Source organism: Rutilus rutilus (assembly GCF_951802725.1).
Source record: "Rutilus rutilus genome assembly, chromosome: 12".
In the NCBI taxonomy this organism is placed as follows: domain Eukaryota; kingdom Metazoa; phylum Chordata; class Actinopteri; order Cypriniformes; family Leuciscidae; genus Rutilus; species Rutilus rutilus.
In genome coordinates, this window is record NC_140217.1 from 13,403,895 (window position 1) to 13,427,909 (window position 24,015).

Sequence of the window (24,015 nt, forward strand, 5' to 3'; positions counted from 1 at the left end):
CCAGCATGCTGAGGAATGGAAGGACCATGGGGACACACCTGGCAGAAATGGTTCCATTGGTACCCTCATATCGTCCACTGTGCTCACCGGTCTTTTATGACTCTCTGCCTTTTGAAAAGTACGAGAGTTGCCACCGCAACATTCCCTCTCGCAGTTATGGCATGGGCAAAATTGCAGCAGCAATCATGGCCGTGTGATGGAGGCAGGTGTCGACCGCATCAAGAAATACACAGGCAAAAAAAGCATCTTTCAAAAGACGTTTTCATCCGTGTTTGCTCTTTTTAATAAAATGTATCTTTTATGGAAATATTCTCTTGCTAGAGAAAATTCTTACTGGCCTTTTCTGGAGTATCAGAGGTGTTTGGGGCTCCCAAGAGCAATGCCTAGTGTCAGTATATCGACACAACGTTGAGGTGACTGACAGATAGGGAAACATAAAATTAATGTACCCCCCCGGGTAACAGATTAATGTTCTAAAGGTTAGACAATGTGTCAGGACCCACTCATTGCCGTAATCATAAGATTTCATATAGTCACACGGGATGTATGCTGATAATGTTGAAATTCTAAAGCAGAGCTGTGAGATCTCAAAATCATTATCTAGTCTCTTGTGTATGTTGAATTTAGCCAAAGCTTCTAAAACAAATCCATATTATAAATATGGTAGAACTATAAGTTCTACTAAGATTGCTTTATTAACAGTCTACTTGAATTTTCTCAACTTCTCAGTAAACAAGATCATTTTGAATAACTTGGCTGTAACAGAAAATATAGATTCTCTCTTTTCTAGCACTCTAGATTATGTTGCTCCTTTGCGCTTAAAGAAGAACAGTCAGACACCCTGGTAAATTGAGAACACTCACACCCTCAAGAGAGCAGCCTGGAAAATGGAGTGCATCTTGAGGAATAAAAAACTAGAGGTATTTCACATTCTGTGGAAGAATAGTGTTTCTAAAGGCTTTAAAATGGTTAGGTCTGCTTATTTTTCATCTCTGTTAGAAGAAAACTAACACAACCCGAGGTTTATTTTATTTATTTGATATAGTACAGAGGCTAAATTGACAAGAAATAAAGCATCAACAGTTTCAGACATTTCCCAACAGCACAGCAATAATGAATCATGAATTTTTTTTTTTTTTATTACTATTCAAGTTTAGAATGCAATGCCGCAAGGCTCAGTACTAGGACCATTGCTATAAAAACTGGATGACTAATAGCTTCCACTGATATTTTTAGAAAAAACAGAGGTTTCAATTACTGGACCAAAAACCTCCACAAGTAATAGCTTAGAATACTGTCTCTTGATAGATGTTATGTCAAGTCTTCGTCATCAGTCAATAACCAGGGTGTGCTATTTGAAATTAATCTGTCATTTGAAAGCCATTTTTTCATCTTTAAAATATCTCTAAATTACGACACATTCTCAATGGTAAATGCAGAAAAGTTAATTCATGCATCTATGACATCAAGGCAAGATTATTGTATTGCATTTCTGGGTGGATGCCCAGCAGGTTTATTAAACAAACTTCAACTGGTCCAAAATGCAGCAGCTAAAGTGTTTACTAGAACCAAGATTACTATATTCACCGGTTCTGTCAACAAGGCATTGGCTGCCTTGTAAGCATTATATACATTTTAAAATCTTGCTAATTACTTATAAAGCCCAAAATGGTTTAGCTCCTCAGTACTCAAGCAAGATCCTATCGCATTTCTGTCTTTCACTTTTATTGCTGAAAAGAATATAACAATCAACCACGGGTGGTAGATCCTTTTCATATTAAGCGCCCAAACGTATAGACAAGCCCTTGGCACATATCCCTATGACCAGCTATTAATGATAGCCTTGGACCGTAACACAGTCTTAAACAACTAGAAAGATCATTGTGCAAATGGTCATGGATAAGTCAATTCTCTACTGCTGGCTAAACAGCAGCTCTAACTTCATATTTCAATTTTATGGATAGACTACAACGTTTATTGGCCTATTCTAAACTTAATGCGGAGTGAGTTGAATGCAAAATTTTAAATATCAGTCCACAAAGTCTGACTCGTGATACAGCCTGGAATCATAAATCACACCATGTTTGTTCATTTAGGCCAGAACTAGGTAGGACTGGCCCCCCGGCTGAGCCTGGTTCCTCACAAGGTTTTGATTTTTTGGTGGTGGTTTCGGTTTTGGTTTCGGTTCCTTTCCACTGTCGCCTTTGGCTTGATCAGATGGGGTTTAAAAGGAAATTGATATTCCAGAAAATATTAGCGTTTTGACTGCACTGACACTATTGGACGGGAACAAAACTTGAACTGAATTGAGCTACCTTTGTTGTTTCATAATTGATAGATTTTGCAACACTTACACAGTTATGGAACTGAATTAAATAAACATTGAACTAAACTGAGCTGAATAATGACTGATTTAAATAAATGTGACATGACAATCCTTTGCACACATTCCAACTGAGCTACTAAGCTGAGCTACTCCAGTTTCATTATGAAATACAAGACCAAAAACAACATTTCAGAGCGCATGTTTTCTTTTGATTTGATGTAAATTAATCACATAATGCTAAACTGCTCATAATGTGAACCAGTGGAATAGTACTCCAGACGGTTTTTATTCAGTGTATTGCATTAATAAATTCAGGTGATATAAAGAGTTTTAGTGTAAAATATTTTACCCAAATTAACTTTAATAGCATTCTCATGCTTTGAATGCAGGGACAGAAACCTTTATGGCACAGTCTGCGTGATGTAATTTTCATCATCAGAAGAGTCCGCAGACAGCCGCACACCCTGTCCGCGTGCAGCCCAATTTTTGTGATCGTGCGTGTACAACAGCGCGTGTGCGAGTGACTTGGGTGCTTGAAAACAGAACCCACCAAATTGTGCACACGCGCCGAACAAGTCTTTCCATGGTCACGGCCAAAGGAGTATAATTTGAAAGGCTTGCGTACTCAACTGTGCGAAAGACAGAGTGCGGAAAATGAAGTATACCCAGGCCTTTACTAATCTGTCTCATTCCAGCATTTAATGCTGAGGATGACTCTAATCTAGAAGCCATGGATGCAGCACTGCGATTGAGAAAAACCCTTTGTATTTATTTGCTATGACCCTTCCCTCGACAAGTGGACCCAAATATAAGCATAACAGAGCCACTGGATCCCCAGATTTTCCTTTCATTTTTCACCCATCTGTATTTTAAGTCAGGATATGATGTTTAATATTGGTATAACCGTAACGACTTTGACTTTAACTTTAACTAATCACTTTTCTTGCATAGTCGACACATCAGAGTGTATATGTCAGTGGATGGTCTTCGTAGCAATAGTTGACAACTCCCTCAAAAGTCACATCTTCATCCTTTTCTCCATCCTCCAAACAGTGGCTATGCACATGTATTTCAGTGTCTCCACTGTTTCTCTGTTGTCTCATTATAAGCCTCTTGTTGTTGCTGTTTCTCACTGATGCCTCAAGAGCTTTTTGTTTGCGGTAAAAATGTGAAAACTTGTTGAAAATGATGGTGATGGGTAGTGCCACAACTAATGTGCCGCTCAGGATGCAGCCAGATGCTGCCAGCTTTCCAGCCACTGTCACTGGAACCACATCTCCATATCCCACTGTTGTCATACTAACTGTCCCCCACCACCAGCAAGCTGGGATTGTGTCCAAACCAACATCTTCCTCATATTCTGCAGTGTAAGCCATTCCAGAAAACACTGATACACCCACTGCCAGGTACAGTAATAAGATTCCAACCTCTCTGTAGCTGTGCTACACAAAGAAACAAAGACATTATATTTTTTACATGTAAAATGTAGGTAGCACTTATATACTGAGTTGTCAAAACTCAGTATTCTGAATGTTCAAAATTAATTTCAATTTTTAAAAATGGGGTGGAATTGAAATCTTTACAAAATTATAAGACAAGGTAGGGGGGGAAATATGTTATTTCTGTATGTTTAGGGACTGGAATCATGGATTAATATACTTAAATAAGACATAATCAAAACATTTACAGTCAGAACTATTCAATATGCCAGTGGGTTTCAATCCTGATCCTGGGGACTCACAGCACTGCACATTTTTCACGTCTCCCTTTATGTAACAAACCTGATTCAGAATTTCAGCTCATTGAGAGAGAGTTCCATGAACTGAACAGATGCTACATTCCAATTCGCCTACATATACTTTGCACTAAAAGTATTTACTCTTTTTGTGAGGAAAAGTACATACCATGTAGCAGAAGAGTAGGCAAGTTATGAGGCACACTGCCATGTAAGAAAATTGTGTCTTGTGACATTATGTGCCGTTTTGTCACATAACGTCACAAGCATCATGTCACCATAAACTGGCTTGTCTCATTTAATGTCTAAAATACAATTCTTCTTTCTAAGTTCACAATGTTGTTGAAGGTGAAATTTAATATGAATAATAAGTAATGTCCCTTAATGGAAAAGGTGTGACTGCAGTCTTAGTGGAAGAGAGGGGGTATGCAGAAGGATGGTAAATGCCTCAGGGGCACTCTAAAAAGTTTGGGAACCACAGTAGTCGACCATCCGTGGAGTTTTAGCATACTCTTTTCAACATATACTATGCTTTGGGACACACTTATTGTAATCTCGCATACCATTTAGGGTGCACATTGGGACACGGGGACAGATACTATTTATGGTGGATTGTATGCAAACAGGGACACATACAAAATGTTGAGTGGCATGAATCTCCCTCCAGGTCCAGGATTAAACACCACTACAACAGAGGTCTTCAACCAAACTCCTGGGAACTCACTGTCCTGCAAAGTTTATTTCCAACCTGCTTCTGCACACCTGACTGTATATTTTCAAGCGATCCTGAAAAGCTTCATTAGCTGCTTCTGGTGTGTTTGATTAGAGTTAGAGCTAAACCCTAAAGGGCAGTGGGTCCCCAGAAGCAGGGTTGAAGACCTCTGCACTACAATATGCAGATTGTAAATACACTTGCACAATGGCAGTGTAATCTCACCCGTAGAGTAGCACCTAGTGACCTTAACCCTGTTGAATGCCTAGCCAACTTTAGCACCCTGAAGATTCTCATCAGCCGCAGCACCTGGACCAGTTTTCCCAAGTTGCCCAGCTCTGACTCACTCCCAATGACCAGATCAAAAAAGATTGTGATGTATATTGGCATCACTGAGATGATATCAATCACGTTTAGTGGTAGCAAGAAGAATTTGCGATGGTTTGGAGCAAGAAGCATGCGAGTTACTACCTCAAAGGTAAACCAGCAGATGCAGAACACTTCTAATACATGCATAGTTGGGTCTTCAATTGGATTACCACTTTCATCAAATTTTTGGTATTCTGGAATGCTATTGATACACGTGGTGGCAATTGATATTAACACCACACAAATGGAAAGCAAGCTGAAAACTTTGCTAGGGATTGAATAACCTGGATTTTCCAATGTTAGCCACAGACACTTCCGAATGTTTCCAAAACGTATTTCATGGAAGTGCTCAATATCTTTGTTCAGATCAGAAATCTCATCAACTGATGTATCCACACTGCTAACATCACTCTCTTCATCCCAGGATGTATGATGTCTCTTCAGTTTACGATCAAGGTAACGGTAACTACAGCAGCTGTCCAGAAAAAAATCACTGATTCCCCAGTACTCTATTTCCTGAGAGAAGGAGAAAATGCACAGCTCATCCATAATATGCAGCTTGCCAGTCTGATAGAAGTGCAGGACATAAGGGAAGAGACCAGGGTTACGGTCAAAATAAAACTCTTTCTGTTGAACATCAAAGTCATCACAGAGCTGTAGAATGTCATCCTCTGAGTCACAAGACAAGAGTTGGCCAAGACGTGTGTCCGGAAACTTCTTCAGAATGCTTGAGCATAGAGTGTGCCTCAACCCACCTACATTGATGTGTAAAAGGTGGTCCTTAGGATCCAAAATCCACCAAGGATGTCGTTCCTTCACCATGGTCTACCTTCACGCTGTAATGGAAAAAAGGAAATTTGTGTTAGTATGGCTGGCAAAAATCATTTTGGAGATTTGTTTTACATTATCCATGTACTTAAAGTGTCATCCGGGTTTTTTTTTTCACTTCCTGAGGTTATGAGTACTTCTTTTTTTTCACTATATATTTTTACACAATATGATTATAATTTTACACAATTACTGTGTTCTCATGTTATTTGCATACTGTTTGGCTCCACAAAGAAAATCCTGTGGTGTGTGATGCAGTCCTCAGCTTATTCTGTGAATAACAGTTCTTAACTTTCAAAATGTATGTAACTCTTTTCATCCTTTTTTATTTAAAAATATATTTTGAAATGTTTTTATTAGTGCTGTTAATCGATTAAAAAATGTAATCGAGTTAATCAGTCATGGGCTGTGATTAATCACGATTAATCGCAAATGTAAAAATATCAGGATTTACTTAACCTGCAGTGTTGAAATAAATAAATAAATGCATGACAAACTGCTTTAAGGAAACAGATTCTTCAGTTGTGTTACCTCAATCATTAACATTTATTTAACAAGTGTTCAATAACAATCTCTTAATTTGTTGAGGCATCCATATGAACTGCAGACATATTTAGCAGAAACCAAAAACTGTTACAAAGTAATGTCTGCTACAAATTCACAAATAGCTTAACTGTAAATGTTTTGCATAGTAAGTAACATCAACTCAACTGAATGCAACAATAAGTAAGCCTATTTTAGAAACTGAATGCCATAATGTCTGTGAAGAGTCAGAGTGAACAGTCATAAACAAAATAAACAATGAATTATTTCAACAGATTTGAATTTCAAGGATACAGATGTTAGCTGGTCTTGTGATTAGGCAGTGAAAACAATGATTGCAACAGTCTGTGTTAGTCTCTAAAGTTCTTTAAGATGTTCAGATGTCCGAATAGCGATATGAAGTTGGTCGTTGAGCTGCAGTCTCAGGCCCCCTGATGCATGATGAATCCTCCGCGATAATAAACAGAACATCTAATAAATGCAGGTGAATATAAATCTAGGATGTGTATTACTCGTTGATGTATGACTCTAAAATGTGGTTATTCAAGAATCGTCACTATGGAAACTTCAGCGTGAAGTTTAATACCTTCCGCTGCCAATCAAGAGCACAAATATTCTATCCTGCAGTTCACAAAGTGAAGGCGCTGCAGAAAGAGATTTTAATCTATCTTATTTTACTGCTTTACAGGTAAGATTGCAGGACCTCAGCTTTCCCTCAGGATCCGAATGGGAAAAAAATTATCCACTCTCGCGCTATCTCAGATTAAACCACACCTCCTCACATTCAAATCAATGACCAACATAATAGCTGCACAGCCCTTATAATAAATTAACACAAACTGAACATGGGCTTTTTTCAAAGTATCTTTTTGCAATATGGGCCAGATTACCAAATTCACCTGCTTGTGACGACCACTACTGTAGTAGATATGTGTCTATGCTGACACAGGGCTCTGGCTTGTACCTCTCTAGAGACTCTGACGGATCCCATCAGTAGGAGGGCCATCTTCTTCTTTGGTGGCTCTGGCTCCACTTCTTCTCGGTCTGTGGTGCTGGTTCTCTTTTCTTTAGCATCTCACTCAGCTTTTGCCACACCTCTCCCCTCTCTGTTCTTGGCAGGCACCTAAGTTCCTTGAACCTAGGATCTAGAGCAGTTGCTACCTTTAACCACCACAGGTTTGAGTTATCCTTTCACCCGTTGAGGTCCTTAGGGAATGCAGCATTGAAGTGCAATATGTATGTAGGCAGGGTCAACATCAGAGACCTCCATTGTGCGCAGGAGATGACATAGTGCAGGTAGCACCACGGAGCAGGATACATACTTTCCACCACCTAGAAGCTCTGAATGATGTCCTGAGGCCCCCGGTCCTGAACTATGTTAATGGGCCTGCAATCTGTGGTGATCCATTTAGCGATTGCACCTTTGCTGTTGTTGACAAACTCCGCCAGTGTCGTTTGTTGACCCTGTCTCGGAAGCATCTTTGCTAACATCAGCAACATTATTTTATAACGAAACTTTCCGTTCAGCAGAGCTGGCACTGTCTCCTCTGTCATCGTGTTACTCGCATTTGCCATGCCTTTATCACACAAAGCTAGGTAACCATTCGTGCTGCAACAACGAGAAATTGTTGGGGTCAAACTTGATCAAATTATTAATTTGCGGTAAAAAAATAAAATAATGCGTAAACATTTTTAGACAACCCTAGTTTTTATATATATATATATTTTTTTTTTTGTCTTATTTTTAAAGTTATTACAGTACATATTGTCAGTGGTGTATGAAGTATACAAATCATATACTTGAGTAAAAGAACAGATACCCTGAAATATTTAAGTAAATGTATACTTTTTTAATTGAGTAAAAGTGAGTACTTTTTTATGTAGGCTACATAAATATCAAGCAGCTCTAAAAAGACAACAGTATTATTATTCAACTCAAGTCTGTTCAATGTTAATTCAGTTTAGTTCAATAACAGTGTTGATGTTGCTAAATGTATAAATTATTAAACAAATTGATTTTTGTTCTCATCTGATAAAGGCCCTGATATACTCACAGCGAAGGTCTTTTTCTTTTTAAAATGAAGTTTGAAACACATAACCAGCGATTTACTGTTAGCGAACATCCGACAACACCCACACTGTTGAGAGCAATGGTTAGATGAATATGTAAATGTGCTGCGCGCTTTCCTCTCAATAACAAAATAAACACAACAAAATTGAGAAAACAGCAAGCATTTTTTAATATAGCATAAGAAAAGCATCTGATCATTGCAATGTAGATTTGTTTGCACGAGTTCTGTAATTCGGCACATGTCTCGTTTCATCAGAAGTACAACTTAATTTTCTACTATAAAGCAGCTCTCCATTGTGTTCATGTTTTCACTCATGGACCTCGACTGACTGAACAGGAGAAATTAACTAGAAAAGATTTCCACTTGAAATCTATTACGTAATTGCCACGGACCAATGGTTGAACAAAAGTGTTTACCAGCCGTAGCAAACTTTCCAGAAAGTTCGTTTTGGCGAGCTGTTTCGAACTCCCAAAACGAATTCCAAACAAAGTTTGTTTTGGCCTGATTTTGTTTGAAATGACATTACATCAGTTCGTTCTTCGATTTCACTTGAAGTATAAAGCCTTTAGTGTCAGTGTGTCATGAAGTCCACTGAAGGCAAGTTTGAAGAACCCAAGTGCAGCATTTATTTCCTTAAAGGTGCATTGCGCAACTTTTCATGTTAAAAATACCCGTTTTCTAACCCATACATGCTTAAACAATTGCCTGATGGGCTGACTGAGCCCTTCTCTGATCACTGCGATTGCCTCTATAATCCTGTACAGTAAAATAAATAAGAGGGATTCGGGTCGGAATCTGAGACTGGGCGTGACGTCATGCGCGTTCACGGCACGCTCATATGTCTGGCAGGTTTGTGTATGCGCCGACGCCGCCATTCTCCGTAGAAAATGGATTCTAAGAGACCGGCTTGTAGTTCATTTCAAACACCAACGCAAACTCCACGTAAGATAAAAAAAAAAAAGAGAACTTTTGTCTAGTGCAACCAAAAGGTCCAAATTGGAGTCAGACAGGCGTCGGGGTAAGACGAGAGTAAACATAGGGAAGGCTTTCAACAAATGGAGAGATCTCCGGTCTGCTCTAGGGCTCAAACGGGATCCTCAGTTGGCTTTTTTCTTGATAAAAAGGTAAGATATATCCCATTCTCTAATGTCTGATACGGCCAATAATGACAATAAATGACGATCCATAAAATGTGTAATGCTTTAGCGTAAGCTAGATAAATGTACAATCGGAATAGGTTTTACTAACTTACCATTGTCAGTGATCAGGTTCAGAATGATTGTGATATAAAATGCTGATATATAAGTTAGATACTTAGACACAAATTTTGAGCAAATTACTGCTTAATTACGATGTATTGCTATTGGAATATGCTACTTAGCTGATCAATAAAACAGGCTAAACCCCCGCAAATCTTCGGCGGATTAGCCTGTTTGGCTTTTATGGTAACGTCATAGTGCCACTTGATTGTTTATTACCTTGAGACATTTGGGTGTACTTTGTTGACCGATTGTGTATGGTATGGTATCATGATTACAATTTTGAGCTTTTACAAAGTTATAACTTATATTGTTCATGAACGTGTTTCCATAATAATAGTCATAAGTGGATACAGTAAACACATAACACAGTTCAACATGGAGATAGATGGGAATAAAAAACGAAGTTTTCTACTACCCCCATTTTTTCCCTCACACATAAGTGTGTTATTTACTCAATTGCCTTTCCTTTCACATATTTTAAATTACTTGCAGATTTAAAACTTTATTACCTCTGAAGACATTATGATTGTAAACAAAAGATTTGTGCGGCTGATGCTCCTTGGGTTATGACCAGCTCGAGCTCGTGCAAGCGTGCGTGTGCGTGTGGTCCGTGAGCGTGCACACCTCTGGTTGCAGTTTCGCTTGCCGCCAGAGGGGGCGTAGTTCTGCGAAAACTCAGACTCTCGCGCAATGCACCTTTAACAAGATCAAATGTAAAACAAAGACATGACGTGGCATGAACTCAAAACATGAACGCTCCAAACAGTCGTAACAGGAAACAAGTACTGAGTACTGAGATGAGTTTTTATGAATGAATGGCTTGCTCTAACTGTTGCTGGTCTTCGTCTACAACACGCGCTTTTGCACTACTTGCTGGTGAGGTTGACTAACAGCAGATGGAGAGTATGCTCAGCAATCTACTGCTTTTCCTGCAGTTCCTGGATGTCAATGTTGAATTTACTGTCGAATTTGAACCACTGAATTTGTGGAAGTGAATTTGCAAAGCAAAATAAAATGGACCAAAATTTGCCTGTTGAATATTATAGGTTGTATTTTTAAACAGTTTGGATATTTTGGAAGTGAAATATGAAAGGTGAATATGGATTATTGAATTTTTAATAATGAAAATGTGTTTGAAATGTTTTGAATTGAAATATTCACAGCTTAAATATTCAACTATGTTGAATTTCAGCCCATAAGAATACAAGACCTAAAATACAATGCATTAAAAAGCAAGCATGGTTAATGCAATGCCTTTTTTTTTTTTTTTTAAGTAGTGCAATTCAACAGGCTTTTTTGTTTCAAAAACATTTGGCATTATTTTACTTCCATACAAGCTGCTGCATTTTAGACAAACTGAAGTAGGGCATCCACCCAGTAATGCATTATAATAATCTTACCTTGAGGTCAAAAATGCATGAATTAACTCTTCTGCATTTGACATTAAGAGCATGTATCGTAATTTAAAAATGTGATTTTACAAATATTAGCAATGTGGCTTTCAAATGACAGATTGCTTTCAAATAGCACACCCCAGTTCTTAAATCCTTTTTCTCAGTGCAATATTTAAATTGAGTATACCCACAGTATACCCCATTTCCTTACAAGGCATTTGCCCACCCTGGGACTTTTGACTAAGCTTACAAAAAAGTCAGATTTGTTTTGTTTGGATGATTCTGGAGAGCTTCATGATTATGTAGATACAGTATATATCAACAAAAAATACTTATTAGTAACATGAAAATGACCTTTCTTTGAGAGGGTTTGCCTTCACCATGCTTCCTGGTAGTAGTGGTAGGAAGTTGACAGCCTCATATGACAGGAAGGAAGTGAATACCTTTTTTTAATAAAAAATTTTTAATCCTTTATTTGGTTGTTTAAAACATGGATAATGTTTCATCAGAAAAATACTTACAAAAAGAAAATGACAACTATACACTGCGGCAAATGGACTTAAATTGAAAGACTTTTAACCTAATCTTCTTCATCATCGTCTGCTTCTACAACTATGCGTGACACATACAGAGATTTATGGGAAGTCCACATTTTTTTCAAACTTTTAGGGCTTTCAGTTGATTAAAACAGTAAAAAAAAAAGTGCCGTTAACATGATGAACATAATGTGATGAAAATTGCCTCTACATATATTTTTCCAAATGTACACTTATACATGCTCCTAAATAATACATCAGTTACCGTGGCGTGAGTTGAACCATAACACATAAATGTTCTACCGATATAACTGTAAATGTTTTAAATGCTGTAACTGTAAACGTTTTACTTGATTCATTAAGGATTATCTTATAATTATCCGTATTTGTCTCTTTTGGACTATATATCCTTTATTACTATAAAAATATAGAAAACAGACTGACCGCCAGTGTCTCACTATCTAAATTGTATTTGCTGATTTTGTCCCATTTTTCTCAATGATGGTCAATTATTAATGCACTATTTTGTTATCTCATTATTTCAAAGTGAAGCAAAGGAAACGTGACTGAAGATAACTCTAACCCTAACGGGACTGAAGAGTCCATGAAAATGAATTTAACAGAACATAATTGTGACTCTATGTTACAAATATGTTAGACCTATCACTTCTGCCACTAAAGATTGCTTTATTAAAAATATTCCTGATCATTTTCATTTCCTCAGCATCCCAGATAGCTTAGAAGCACTCGATAGTGAGGTTTTTTTTAGCATTTCATGGAAAGATAGCACGATTGCGTACAGAGAGGTAGATCTGCTTAATTTTTAACCCTATTAGAAGAAAATAAACAAAACTCTAGTTATTTATTTGAAACAGTGGCTAAATTAACGAAAAATAAAGCTTCAACCCCAGACGTTTTCCAAGCAGCACAGCAATAATGACTTTATGAACTTCTTTACTTACAAGATTGATAATATCAGGGAGAAAATTATAACTATGCAACCGTCTAGTATCGCATTAGGCAGTGCATTGTAGTCTCCTTGAGGAAAAATTAGATTAATTCATTGCTATAGGAGAGGAAGAACTTTCTAAACTCGTTAAATCATGTATGTTAGACCCTATACCGACTAAGCTACTGAAAGAGATGCTTACAGAGGTCATAGATCATCTTCTTAATATCATTAATTCATCTTTGTCATTAGGATACGTACCAAAAACTTTTAAGCTGGCTATGATTAAACCGCTTGCAAAAATGCAACTTGATCGTACAGAATTAGCCAATTACAGGCCGATCTCGAATCTACCAATCTACAGTATGTTCCTTTCTAGAAAGAAATGATATCTGCGAGGATTTTCAGTCAGGATTTAGACCGTACCATAGTACTGAGACTGCTCTCATTAGAGTCACAAAAGATTTGCTCTTATCATCCGATCGTGGATGTATCTCTCTATTAGTGTTACTCGATCTTAGTGCTGCATTTGATACTATCGACCACAACATTCTTTTAAATAGACTTGGAAATTATGTTGGCATTAGTGGAATTGCATTAGCATGGTTTAAATCATACTTATCTGACCGTTATCAGTTTGTAGCAGTAAATGAAGAGATGTCTTATCGATCAAAAGTTCAGTATGGCGTACCACAAGGCTCAGTGCTAGGACCTTTGCTGTTCACTCTGGTACATGCTACCCTTGAGAGATATCATCAGGAAGCATGGAATTAGTTTAAACTGTTATGCTGATGATACTCAACTCTATATTTCTTAAAGCCCTAACGAAACTTACCAATTCACAAAATTAACGGAATGCATAGCTGATATAAAAAACTGGATGACTAGTAATTTCCTACAACTTAATTCTGAAAAAAAAAAAAAAGAGATTCTAATTATTGAACAAAAAACATCCTCACATAATAACCTAGAATACTGTCTAACAATTGATGGCTGCTCTGTCAAGTCTTCGTCGTCGTTTAGGAACCTGGGTGTGCTCTTTGATACCAATCTTTCATTTGAAAGTTATGCGTTCATGACATCAAGGCTAGCTTATTGTAATGCTATTATTCTATTATGGGTTGTTGCCCTGCATACTTAATAAACAAACTACAGCTGGTCCAAAACCCAGCAGCTAGAGTTTTTACCAGAACCAGGAAGTATGTGTCACAGTGTCTGGTTTGTGTATCCCTGGGTAACCACTAGAGGTCCTCTTTCCTCACGGTGTCATACACTCAGGAACTACATTTCCCATCATCCTTGTCTGTATTATCACTCATTATTGCACGCAGTTGATCCCCCTCACCTTGTTAGTATCTGTGTATTTATACCCTGTCTGTTCAGTCATTGTCACGGAGTCCTTGTTGTATGTCACCTGGCACTTCTGAGTTCTGCTCCCGGTTGTTTTCTTGTTTGTTTCTCGTGTTGGACTGCTTTGTATGGACTATGACCTTTTGCCTGCCTGGATTACGATTATGGATTACCCTTAAATAAACTGCTATTGGATCTTACCCGTTTGTGTGTGCATCCCGTGACAGAAGGACTCCGTCAATGAAAAGATCCAGCATTATGGGGTTTCGTATCCTTCCCCCTAACACAGAAAAGGAGAGGAGGGGAAGATTCCAAAATTTGATGGCCCTACGCCAGCAGGGCCAGACGGTGGGTTGTCTGGCTCAGATGTTTTTTTCCCTTTCGTCAGGCATGAATTATAATGATGCCACACTCAAGGACCTTTTTAATAAGTGTCTTGACGACCCATTGCCGGGGTGGGAAATGAAGGGGCTGGAGATTCTGGACTTTTGGGGATTCACCAGTTACCTTCATCATCGTAGCCAGTGGGATACACCAGTCCCGCCTTTGTCTCCTAACAAGATGGCTGCCATACCCTTGCAGGAGACTGTAACACCCCCAGAGGCGGTCAAGGACGTCACAGCATCCCCAGAGGCGGTAGGTTTGATGTCACCGCCTCACCTTCAGAAACGGAGGAGGAAGAGGTGGAGGAAGCAGGCGTCCACTGTCCCTCAAGACATGGAGGGCGTCACGTCTGCCGATCCAGAGACGGTTCACGTCACGTCTGCCGATCCAGAGACGGTTCACGTCACGTCTGCCGATCCAGAGACTGTACACGTCCCGGAGGCCCCCCCCGAGCAGCCCGCTGTCGTCCCGGAGGGCGTCCCCGAGCAGCCCGCTGTCGTCCCGGAGGCCATCCCGGAACAGCCCGCTTTCGTCCCGGAGCAGCTCGCTGTCGTCCCGGAGGTCGTCCCCGAGCAGCCCGCTGTCGTCCTGGAGGTCGTCCCTGAACAGCCCGCTGTCATCCCAGAGGCCGTTCCCGAGCAGCTCGCCCTGCCGGCCCCGCCCAAGCTGCTCGCCCTGCCGGCTCTGCCCAAGCTGCTTGCTCTGCTCAAGCTTCTGGCTACGCACTGGTCTCCTGAATGGCAGGTTCCACCCTGGCCATCTGCACAGCCTGCTCCGCACTGGCTGCCCGAGGGGAAGTCTCCGCCCTGGCCGCCCGATGGACTGTTGCCTCCGCCCTGGCCGCCCAATGGACTGTCTGCTCCGCCCTGGCCGCCCGATGGACTGTCTGCTCCGCCCTGGCCACCTGTTAAGCCATCAATTTCTGTTTTTGTTCCCCTCCATGGACCTGGCCCCCCATCTCTCCCCCTGATCCTCCACCGTTCCACCTCCCTCCTGGACCCTCGTTTTGTGAGGGGGGGGTTCAGTGGAGCATCTGGTAGCTGCTCCTTAGAGGGGGGGTAATGTCACAGTGTCTGGTTTGTGTATCCCTGGGTAACCACTAGAGGTCCTCTTTCCCCACGGTGTCATACACTCAGGAACTACATTTCCCATCATCCTTGTCTGTATTATCACTCATCATTGCACGCAGCTGTACCCCCTCACCTTGTTAGTATCTGTGTATTTATACCATGTCTGTTCAGTCATTGTCACTGAGTCCTTGTTGTATGTCACCTGGCACTTCTGAGTTCTGCTCCCGGTTGTTTTCTTGTTTGTTTCTCGTGTTGGACTGCTTTGTATGGACTATGACCTTTTGCCTGCCTGGATTACGATTATGGATTACCCTTAAATAAACTGCTATTGGATCTTACCCGTTTGTGTGTGCATCCCTTGACAGTATGACCATATCAGCCCGGTTCTGTCAACACTGCATTGGCTCCCTATTAAACATTGTATACATTTTAAAATATTGCTGATTACTTACAAAGCATTAAATGGTTTAGCTCCCCAGTACTTGAGCGAGCTATTAACGCATTATAGTCATTCAAGGCTATTGTGATCTCAAAATTCCGGCCAGTTGGTAATACCTAGAATATCAAAATCGACTGCTGGTGGTAGATCCTTCTCCTATTTAGCACCAAAACATTGGAACAGTCTTCCTAACATTGTCCGGAAAGCAGACACACTCTGTCAGTTCAAATCTAGACTAAAAACACATCTCTTTGACCTATTATAAACTTCTATAATTCAATGTGGCGGCATAGATTAGGTCAGCCGGAACCGGGAACACTTAAATCCTGATGTACTCGTTACATCATAAGAAGGATTGAGTGTTTGCTGTTAGAGTGGTGCCGTGTTAGTGGCCCCTAAGTTATAATTAATGATCTTTGCAACAAAAGTGAATCAATCAAAACTAACTTTAGCTGGACAATAACTTTATTCTAGAGCTGCTTTAAAGCCAAAACAATATCTGTTACTGTAATTTCCTAATATCACTGTAAAGCTGCTTTGAAACAATCTATATTGTTAAAAGCACTATATAAATGAAGGTGACAGTACGTCCCCTCCCGGAAGGCACGACTTTGGGAGGAGTCATGTTGATGACTTGGCTGACGACATCTGGGGGACGACCGATGGAGGTGAAACTGATGGATCTCAGTGCGCAGACTAGGAGCTGATGGTACTGACCAACACCGCTGGTACTGGAAGGCATGGGAGGAGCCAAGGCGAAGCCGACAGGTCAACGGGCCAATGTGCGGTGAAGGGATCAGATGCCAGAGGCGGAGCCAAAAGTTCCTCTTGCTCAGGCGAGGCTGGTGATTGTATGACCTGAGCCTTCTATTCACAGCAAGACGTCACCGGTGAAGACGAAGGGCTGCAGGCATCCAGCAGAGGCGGGGCTGGATGACTGAGCTTTGAGCTTTGAGATGACTGAACCAGAGGTAAACTCGACGGGATCAATGATGCTACTGCTATTCGTACACAGTCCATACATGTAGATGATACAGTTTCAATGCAGTCTTAAAACAGCGATGATGAAGAACAAACAGACAGTTCAGGGTGGGATAGGGTTGGCGGTAGTACCTAAGCTCGTTGTTTTCAGGAATATTTATAAAAGGTGGCGGGTGCAGTGTTTCGTTTGCAGTGCTTGGTGACTGACATCTGTTTAACTCTGCATAGCATTAAAAGCGCTGATGACGTGTGATGTCTGCACGAGCAGGGTGTGCGGAGGTATGAAAATACATATGTTGACAGACAGGTATAGGATTGGATTTGGACCAAATGCAATGACTGGACAAACCTTTTATGGTCCTACAACTTCCCAAGAATATATATAGGCTATATACATTTAAATACATTTAGACCACTTAAATTAGTGATTGCTATCAAGAGGTTAAAAGACCTTGGCTGTTTCTGGAACAAATGCCTACCTTGCCTTTAAGTAGTCCACACTAACTAAATAAAAAATACAGTATAGGCCCATTATTCACAATACCGTTCTAACCAAGCAGTTTAATGTTGACAACATCCACACACTGTGGATATAAAAAAAAGGTCTCAGCAGGGATACAGTTTACATAGAAGCCAGTGATTCCTAGAATTAACTCTAATTAAAAATAAATAAACTGTGTGTCTTTAATGCTATCCAGTGGTGTGTGTGTGTGTGTGTGTGTGTGTGTGTGTGTGTGTGTGTGTGTGTACAGATATTTGTTAATGAGTGTTTTTGGATTTAAAGTTATAGTTTTTATTTTGAAATAAAAAGATCAAATTAGACCCTTGGGGTAAGATGCCCCCCTCATTAAAACACACATTAGCCTACCGAACAGCGCAACTGGCAGTGGTCAAAGGATAAATACATTTAAATAAATTAAATATTTCCAAAAGACTGTTAAATTCAGGAACCCTCAAAACTATGTAAATTCTGACCATATGTCCCTGAAACAATTAGCTACCGTCCAAATAGGACGTGACAGTTCACACACATGCTCACATCCTTTATAGCCTATTAAAAGAAAAAAGTATTTGGCCTAATAGGCTACATTTGCTTGCAAGCACTGTATTAAATCGAAAGCGTATCAAAGGCTAACAGTTGTTCTTAAGAAACTGTGTATCGCTATGCCTTTAAACACACAACAAATCGTTCAGATTTCATACATTTTGTTCTTTCTGTCATTGTACTGCCATATGCGCTTCTCTTTAACCTTGTAATGCACGTCTATCTTAAGCATGTTTTGATAGAGCTGTGAAACCAAAAACATCACATTTAAAGCAAATGTTATATCTCTGCTTTTAATGCATTTGTTCTTCCTAATTATCAGCATAGGTTATATAATTAAAAAGGAAACCTACCACAGATGTTACTGTTTGTTCTCCACTTGTTTTCTTTTCATGTGATTATTCGTTTGTTTACGGCGCGTGTGTAAGATGCCAAAAAGTATCAATCCAGTGATCTACAGGCTAGTAATCTATATTCAGATTTTGTAAATATTGTATTCCTCTAATATCAGTCTGTCTTCTCGGTTCGCAACAAATTGCTCCTCATCCGACACAAGCTCATTTTCCCACCGCTCCTGCTGCTTCGATGTGAAATGATGCGCATGTGTCCAGTCAGGCGCGGAAACACACCCTAGCAGTCAAACACTGCAGTTCATAGGAACGTGAATTCTTGAATGAACGTATGGCCTATTTACATATCCTGTTAATCAGTCAAGACGCATTAAGTAGCCTATTGAGATAGAACAGTCAAAAAAAAGGGAAAAAAAGTTTGTTAAAGTCACCATGAAATCAAACCATTTAAAAAAAAAAAAAATGTATGGAATATTGCAGTATTTATTATAAATAAATACTTATCCATGCACATCACTATTTTTTTTCATTCATCATATTGTTTATTCAAAATAATTTCCCCTCCTTCTTGCAACATCTCTTCTCTGATTACATATACTGGCGCAAGGGTGGGACAACCTGTCATTAGGACATTACATGTCGCTTTGGATAAAATCTTCTGCTAAATACATACTTACAAAAGAGTAACAAAGCATTCATCAAAGAGCCAACAAAAACGTTGTAGTAGGCTACACAATACCAGGTTTATTAGACAACTAGATTAGGAAACCAGCTAGGGAAGAGAAGAAATGAAGAAGATCTTTTTTTTTTCTTTTTTTTTTCTTTTTTATAAGTGCGCTGGTTTAAAGGGATAGTTCACCCAAAAATGAAAATTCTTTCATTTATTACTCACCCTCATGTTAAGACTTTCGTTCAACTCCGGAACGTAAATGAAGATCTTTTTGATGAAATCTAAGAGCTTTCTGTCCCTCCATAGACAGCTACTCAACTGATACTTTGATGCTTCAAAAGGTTCATAAAGAGATCGTAAAACTAATCCATATGAATTGAGCAGTTTATATGATGGAAAGACTGAATTTGAGTGAGTAATTCAGTGAGAATGAGAGTAAGTAATTAATGACAGAATTAAAACTTTAAATTTGATGTGATGTGGGTTCTAGACTAGACGTGCTGCCGTGCTCTGGATTACCTGCAAAAGCTTAGTCATGCTGGTTGGAAAGCCCGCCAATAAAACATTGCAGTATCCAGCCTTGAAATTACAAGCGCTTGGACGAGCTGTGCCCCGTATTCTAAATGGAAGGGTCTGATTTTCCTAGTGTTGAAGACCGCAAACCTGCACAACCAGGCCGTTGTTAAGATGTGGGTGGAAAAGCTCAGCTGGTTGTCAAACACTACCCCCAGGTTCCTTTCTGTCCCAGATCGCAGCAATAGCAAATGACAACAATCCAATGATCCAATCAATTCCTGATGGACATAAATCAAGTTCTGCCCTAGAATTTTTTTTGTTCGAGAAGTCATTTAATATGGAAGAAAAGACTATATCGCAACTTTCAAGCCGACTTTAAGAAAATATATTCTGATAGCACAAGTACATCATGGAGACGTCTATTTGATGTGTGTGTTTACATCTGGAAGATGTATTTTTGTCTTGATCTTCCTTTATTTTAGGAAGATGTATGTATGAAGATGAGTGTTTGCTCATCTACAATACATCTATAGGATGTTTCCTGTCAGATGTCAAATAGACATTTAGAAAATGTCTTTAAGATGTTTATGATTTAGAAAGTATGTAAAACTGACATCTAAAAGACGTCTATCAGATGTTAGTAAACAGCAGATGCTTTCCAGATAAAGTGATCTTTAACAGACATCTTGCAGACGTACGTGTGCTATCTATTGGATTAATCTATTCAACATGTTCAAAGGTATTTGCCTATGTCTGGGTGCAATCTTATTTGGGTGCAATCTTAATCTAATCTTCCATTTAAAATGAGAAAAATTAGTGTTTATACTTGCCTGTCACTCATTATGGGTCAACCAAATATTGATATTTCAAATATCAAATACTTATTATAGTTTGAAAAATCTAGCATTCTCCTCAGTTAATTCATTAATTGAGACAACCATTTTAAAACTGATTTTCAGATCAAACTTTTGACTATTACCCCCATCGTTAAGGCTGCAGTCCCTATTCCTAAACCCCATTACTATAAGTAACCCTAAACCTGACCATACTAGGCTGTGTTTCCCAAAAGCATCAAAAGCCTAAGTAGATTGTAGAACCATTGATGGTCTCTACACAGTCTACTAGGGTTACAATGCTTTTAGGAAGTGTAGCCCTGGGAGTAATCTAGTGTAGCTGTGTAGGCAAAGATTAGCAATTTTGGGGGGTTTGTCTCCTGAAGACAAACATTTGTATTCAACAAAACTTTTTTTTTTATTTGAACAAAATTGCCTGATCGTTTTTATCTTCTGTTCTGTCAGTGAGTGTGCGACCCACCCAAACAGACTTAAATGGTCAAATAACCTATACTTTATGCACTTACCTCACTGAAATTTGACTCCATATCAGAGGTGTAGTCAGTCAGGGCCATATAGGCCTATATACACTGTATGCTTACCTTTTCCCAGGGCTGTTAGTGTATAACGAATTCTGAGGATCAGTCTTTTCTTATGTATGCCCTTATACCCATTTGTTTTGCTGCTTCAGAATCTAAGCTTCCCCATTAACTGTATCCCAGCAGAATCTGATTATTTGTAGTAACTGGTGCATTATCACTTGAATTCTACCATTCCCTGCCCCTGACAACTGCAGCCACCACAATCATTGACTGAGGGAAGACAGAGAATATACATGGACTGGAGAAAGTCACGGTTAACTGAAGAATTTTTGCAAAGCCTAATTGAAATTTGGAAGTGCAAGTGTTTTCCTTTTAAGGAAGAAACTCTCAAAGATTTTCTTTACTGAAACAGGTGGCCATTGGAGCTTCATACTTTACAGCAAAGATTTGTAGGCTCTGTGCACATTTCAGTGCTCTAATCCAGCCATTAAGGGAATGTGAGACTTAATTGAATCTCCCTTTACTGAGTGCCAAGATTCGAAACCCCTCAGGAACTGTATGCAGACCTTTCCTGTCAGAGAGGGGAATGCAGGAGGCTTTTAGTCTCGTGAATATAATTGTCTAAAAAGGAGGTCTACATGTCTTGTTTTAAACATTGCGGGATTAATAATGATTAACCTTAATGGCCCACCAATTACAGAGATGTGTGTAAAGTAAATGGGTAAAAGCAAGATATCACCGCACTACATGACCCACAGTCACGACCGTGTACACTGTAAAAATAAAAGGTGCCTGGAGGAACCTTTTGGGGTTCTTCACTTTGCCACACCGGCGGAACCGTCTGTAGATCCTCTATGATAATAAACAAATTGAACCAAATACAAAATAAGAATTGTTTATTACATATTTTATATTCATTTTTATACATACACTTCCATGCACATGGGAAAAAAAAGCTAACTATAGATTAATATCAATGAATACACAAAAAAATAGTATAATACATAAGCAACATGAATAATCAACCATGTATACACAATAGGCTACACAAGAGAAGACATTTCAACAAAATGCATGGAAACACATAATGTTCCACGAAATAAATCAATGTAAAAAAAATTAATTGACTAATTAAAAATGTCCATCTTCACTTAACTTTCAAACATTTGTGTTTCAGTCCGATGGTAAGTCTGACATCACTGTTTCCAAGTCCAAAAGCTCTATCAGATGCCAAAAACAAACAAACAGTGCTAATATGCACTCACTGTGCTGTAATATTCCTGAAAATTATGATCCTAACCTTTATCTCTATACCGAAATCTCTGATGGTTAGTTATTCAGCTATTTTGAATCATAAAATGTTGAAGTCTGGGATGCCGTTAGACTGGAGACTGTAATGTAGCCTACACTATGGCTTTTGAAAAGCTTAAATGTGTGACTTGAATAAACAGTGTTCATAAATGGTTGTTGAGTATGAAACAAGATAGAGGAAGTAGAGGCTTCGACCTGGAAACAGTATTAAGGTGCAGTAAAATTATTTGTTGTTCTGTGAATGTTCACTGGTGAATTCCAGTCATTTCAATAAGAATCCACACGATCAGAAATTTCGTGTGTGGTCAAAAATGTCACTATGGGACCAAGGTGGTCACTGGAATTCGCTAGATTTGACCAACAGAAATTACTTGAAAGTGACTCCTGTGTGAGCTGTGCTTCATACATTACGTCGCTACACTGCTGACAATGGTCAATGGACTTTTTTGCCTGTGTAATTTCACGAAATTCAAAAATGTGACCGCACCTTTACTCGCTGCAACATAAAATGCAATCAACAATAAAATCTTCACAAGCGACATGTGAGGTACTTAAAGAGTTAGAAAAGTGAAAAGGTACAGCAGATTCGTTTTCCGTTTGTTTTTCCTCTTTTCTGGTGGATGGTCCAGGCACTTCAGTGATTTTCAGGTCTACAGGAGGACTTTTATTCTTGTTCAAACTTGTATTTCAGTTTACCAAGATCCCTGCAAAGTACAAAATTCACTGTTAGTAAGGTTATTAAAGTGATAGTTGTGAAATTTAAATAATTTCCTCAGCCTCCCTCAGTGACGTTCCAAACCTGTTTGACTTTATGTCTGTGGAACCCAAAAGCAGATCTCAGGCATAATGCAACCCCTGTCACCATTCAATTTCACTGCATGAAACACAAGCAGAAAAAAATTGTGTAAATTGTTCATTAAACCATTCATATGTACACTTGACTAGTTCAATTCAATGCAACAATTTATGTAAAAATGGTTAAGCTCCAAAAATGTCCCAGAAAAGTATGGAATTATTCTTGTGCCAATAATAATGAACGTAGCTTTTCAAGAAACTAATGAAAATATAAATTGAAACTGAATAAAATATCTTTGAAACTGAAAAAGAATAAATCGCAGGCAATTTTTTTTACTTCGTTTTTAATACACTGCATGTTTTGCTAACTATTTCTCATATTTCAATCGCTGATCTGAACTTACAAATGCGCTTCCAGAGTTTTCATTTACGCTTCTGAAGTTTTCGTTTATGCTTCTGGAGTTTTCCGTATTCCGTATTCGTATTCGTTCGCCGTTCTGACACATTTCTCTCGTGGGGGTGGGGCTAGTAGCAGTGTGTTCTCATTGGCTACTGAGGTTTTGACTGACAGCTTCTTCACCTGGAAGTGAAGACGTCAGTGGTGTGTTTTATGTGTGGATCAGAGAATGTCTAATATGGCGAGAAGTTTCACTCTCACTACACTTCCGGCTTCTGAACTGGTTGCAGTTCCACTCTGATTCCATATGAGGGCGCTCACAGGACGAGTGCAGAATGAATGGAGGTCAATGGCGGTATACCCCTCAAAATCCACTTTTCTCAGGATATAATTTTTTGTCTAGTAATTTGAATGTTGTATTCGAAAGGAGATGCAAAGAAATTACACATTGCTGGGTGTTAGATTTTTTAGAGTCACTTATTTGCTTTAAAAAAGTCTTTCAAAATGTCAATGACGTCAGAATGCTGACGTCATTAGCAGAATGCTAGCGTGTTATGGGCAACAACAACTCAACCTGTAAGAAATCAAAACGACATAAGTACTCGT

General features: G+C 39.1%; 1 protein-coding gene across 1 annotated transcript; it reads right to left on the reverse strand.

Annotated features, from left to right (window-relative positions):
- Positions 1-915: 915 nt before the first annotated feature.
- LOC311300911 (delayed-rectifier potassium channel regulatory subunit KCNS2) lies at positions 916-18,570 on the reverse strand. Its single transcript, XM_084425581.1, has 3 exons — positions 18,349-18,570; positions 4,999-5,978; positions 916-3,768 (listed from the first exon to the last, which is right to left on the reverse strand). Exons 2-3 carry the CDS (start codon positions 5,962-5,964, stop codon positions 3,286-3,288), a joined length of 1,449 nt encoding a protein of 482 aa, XP_084281707.1. The 5' UTR covers positions 5,965-5,978; positions 18,349-18,570; the 3' UTR covers positions 916-3,285.
- Between the last annotated feature and the right edge of the window lie 5,445 nt (positions 18,571-24,015).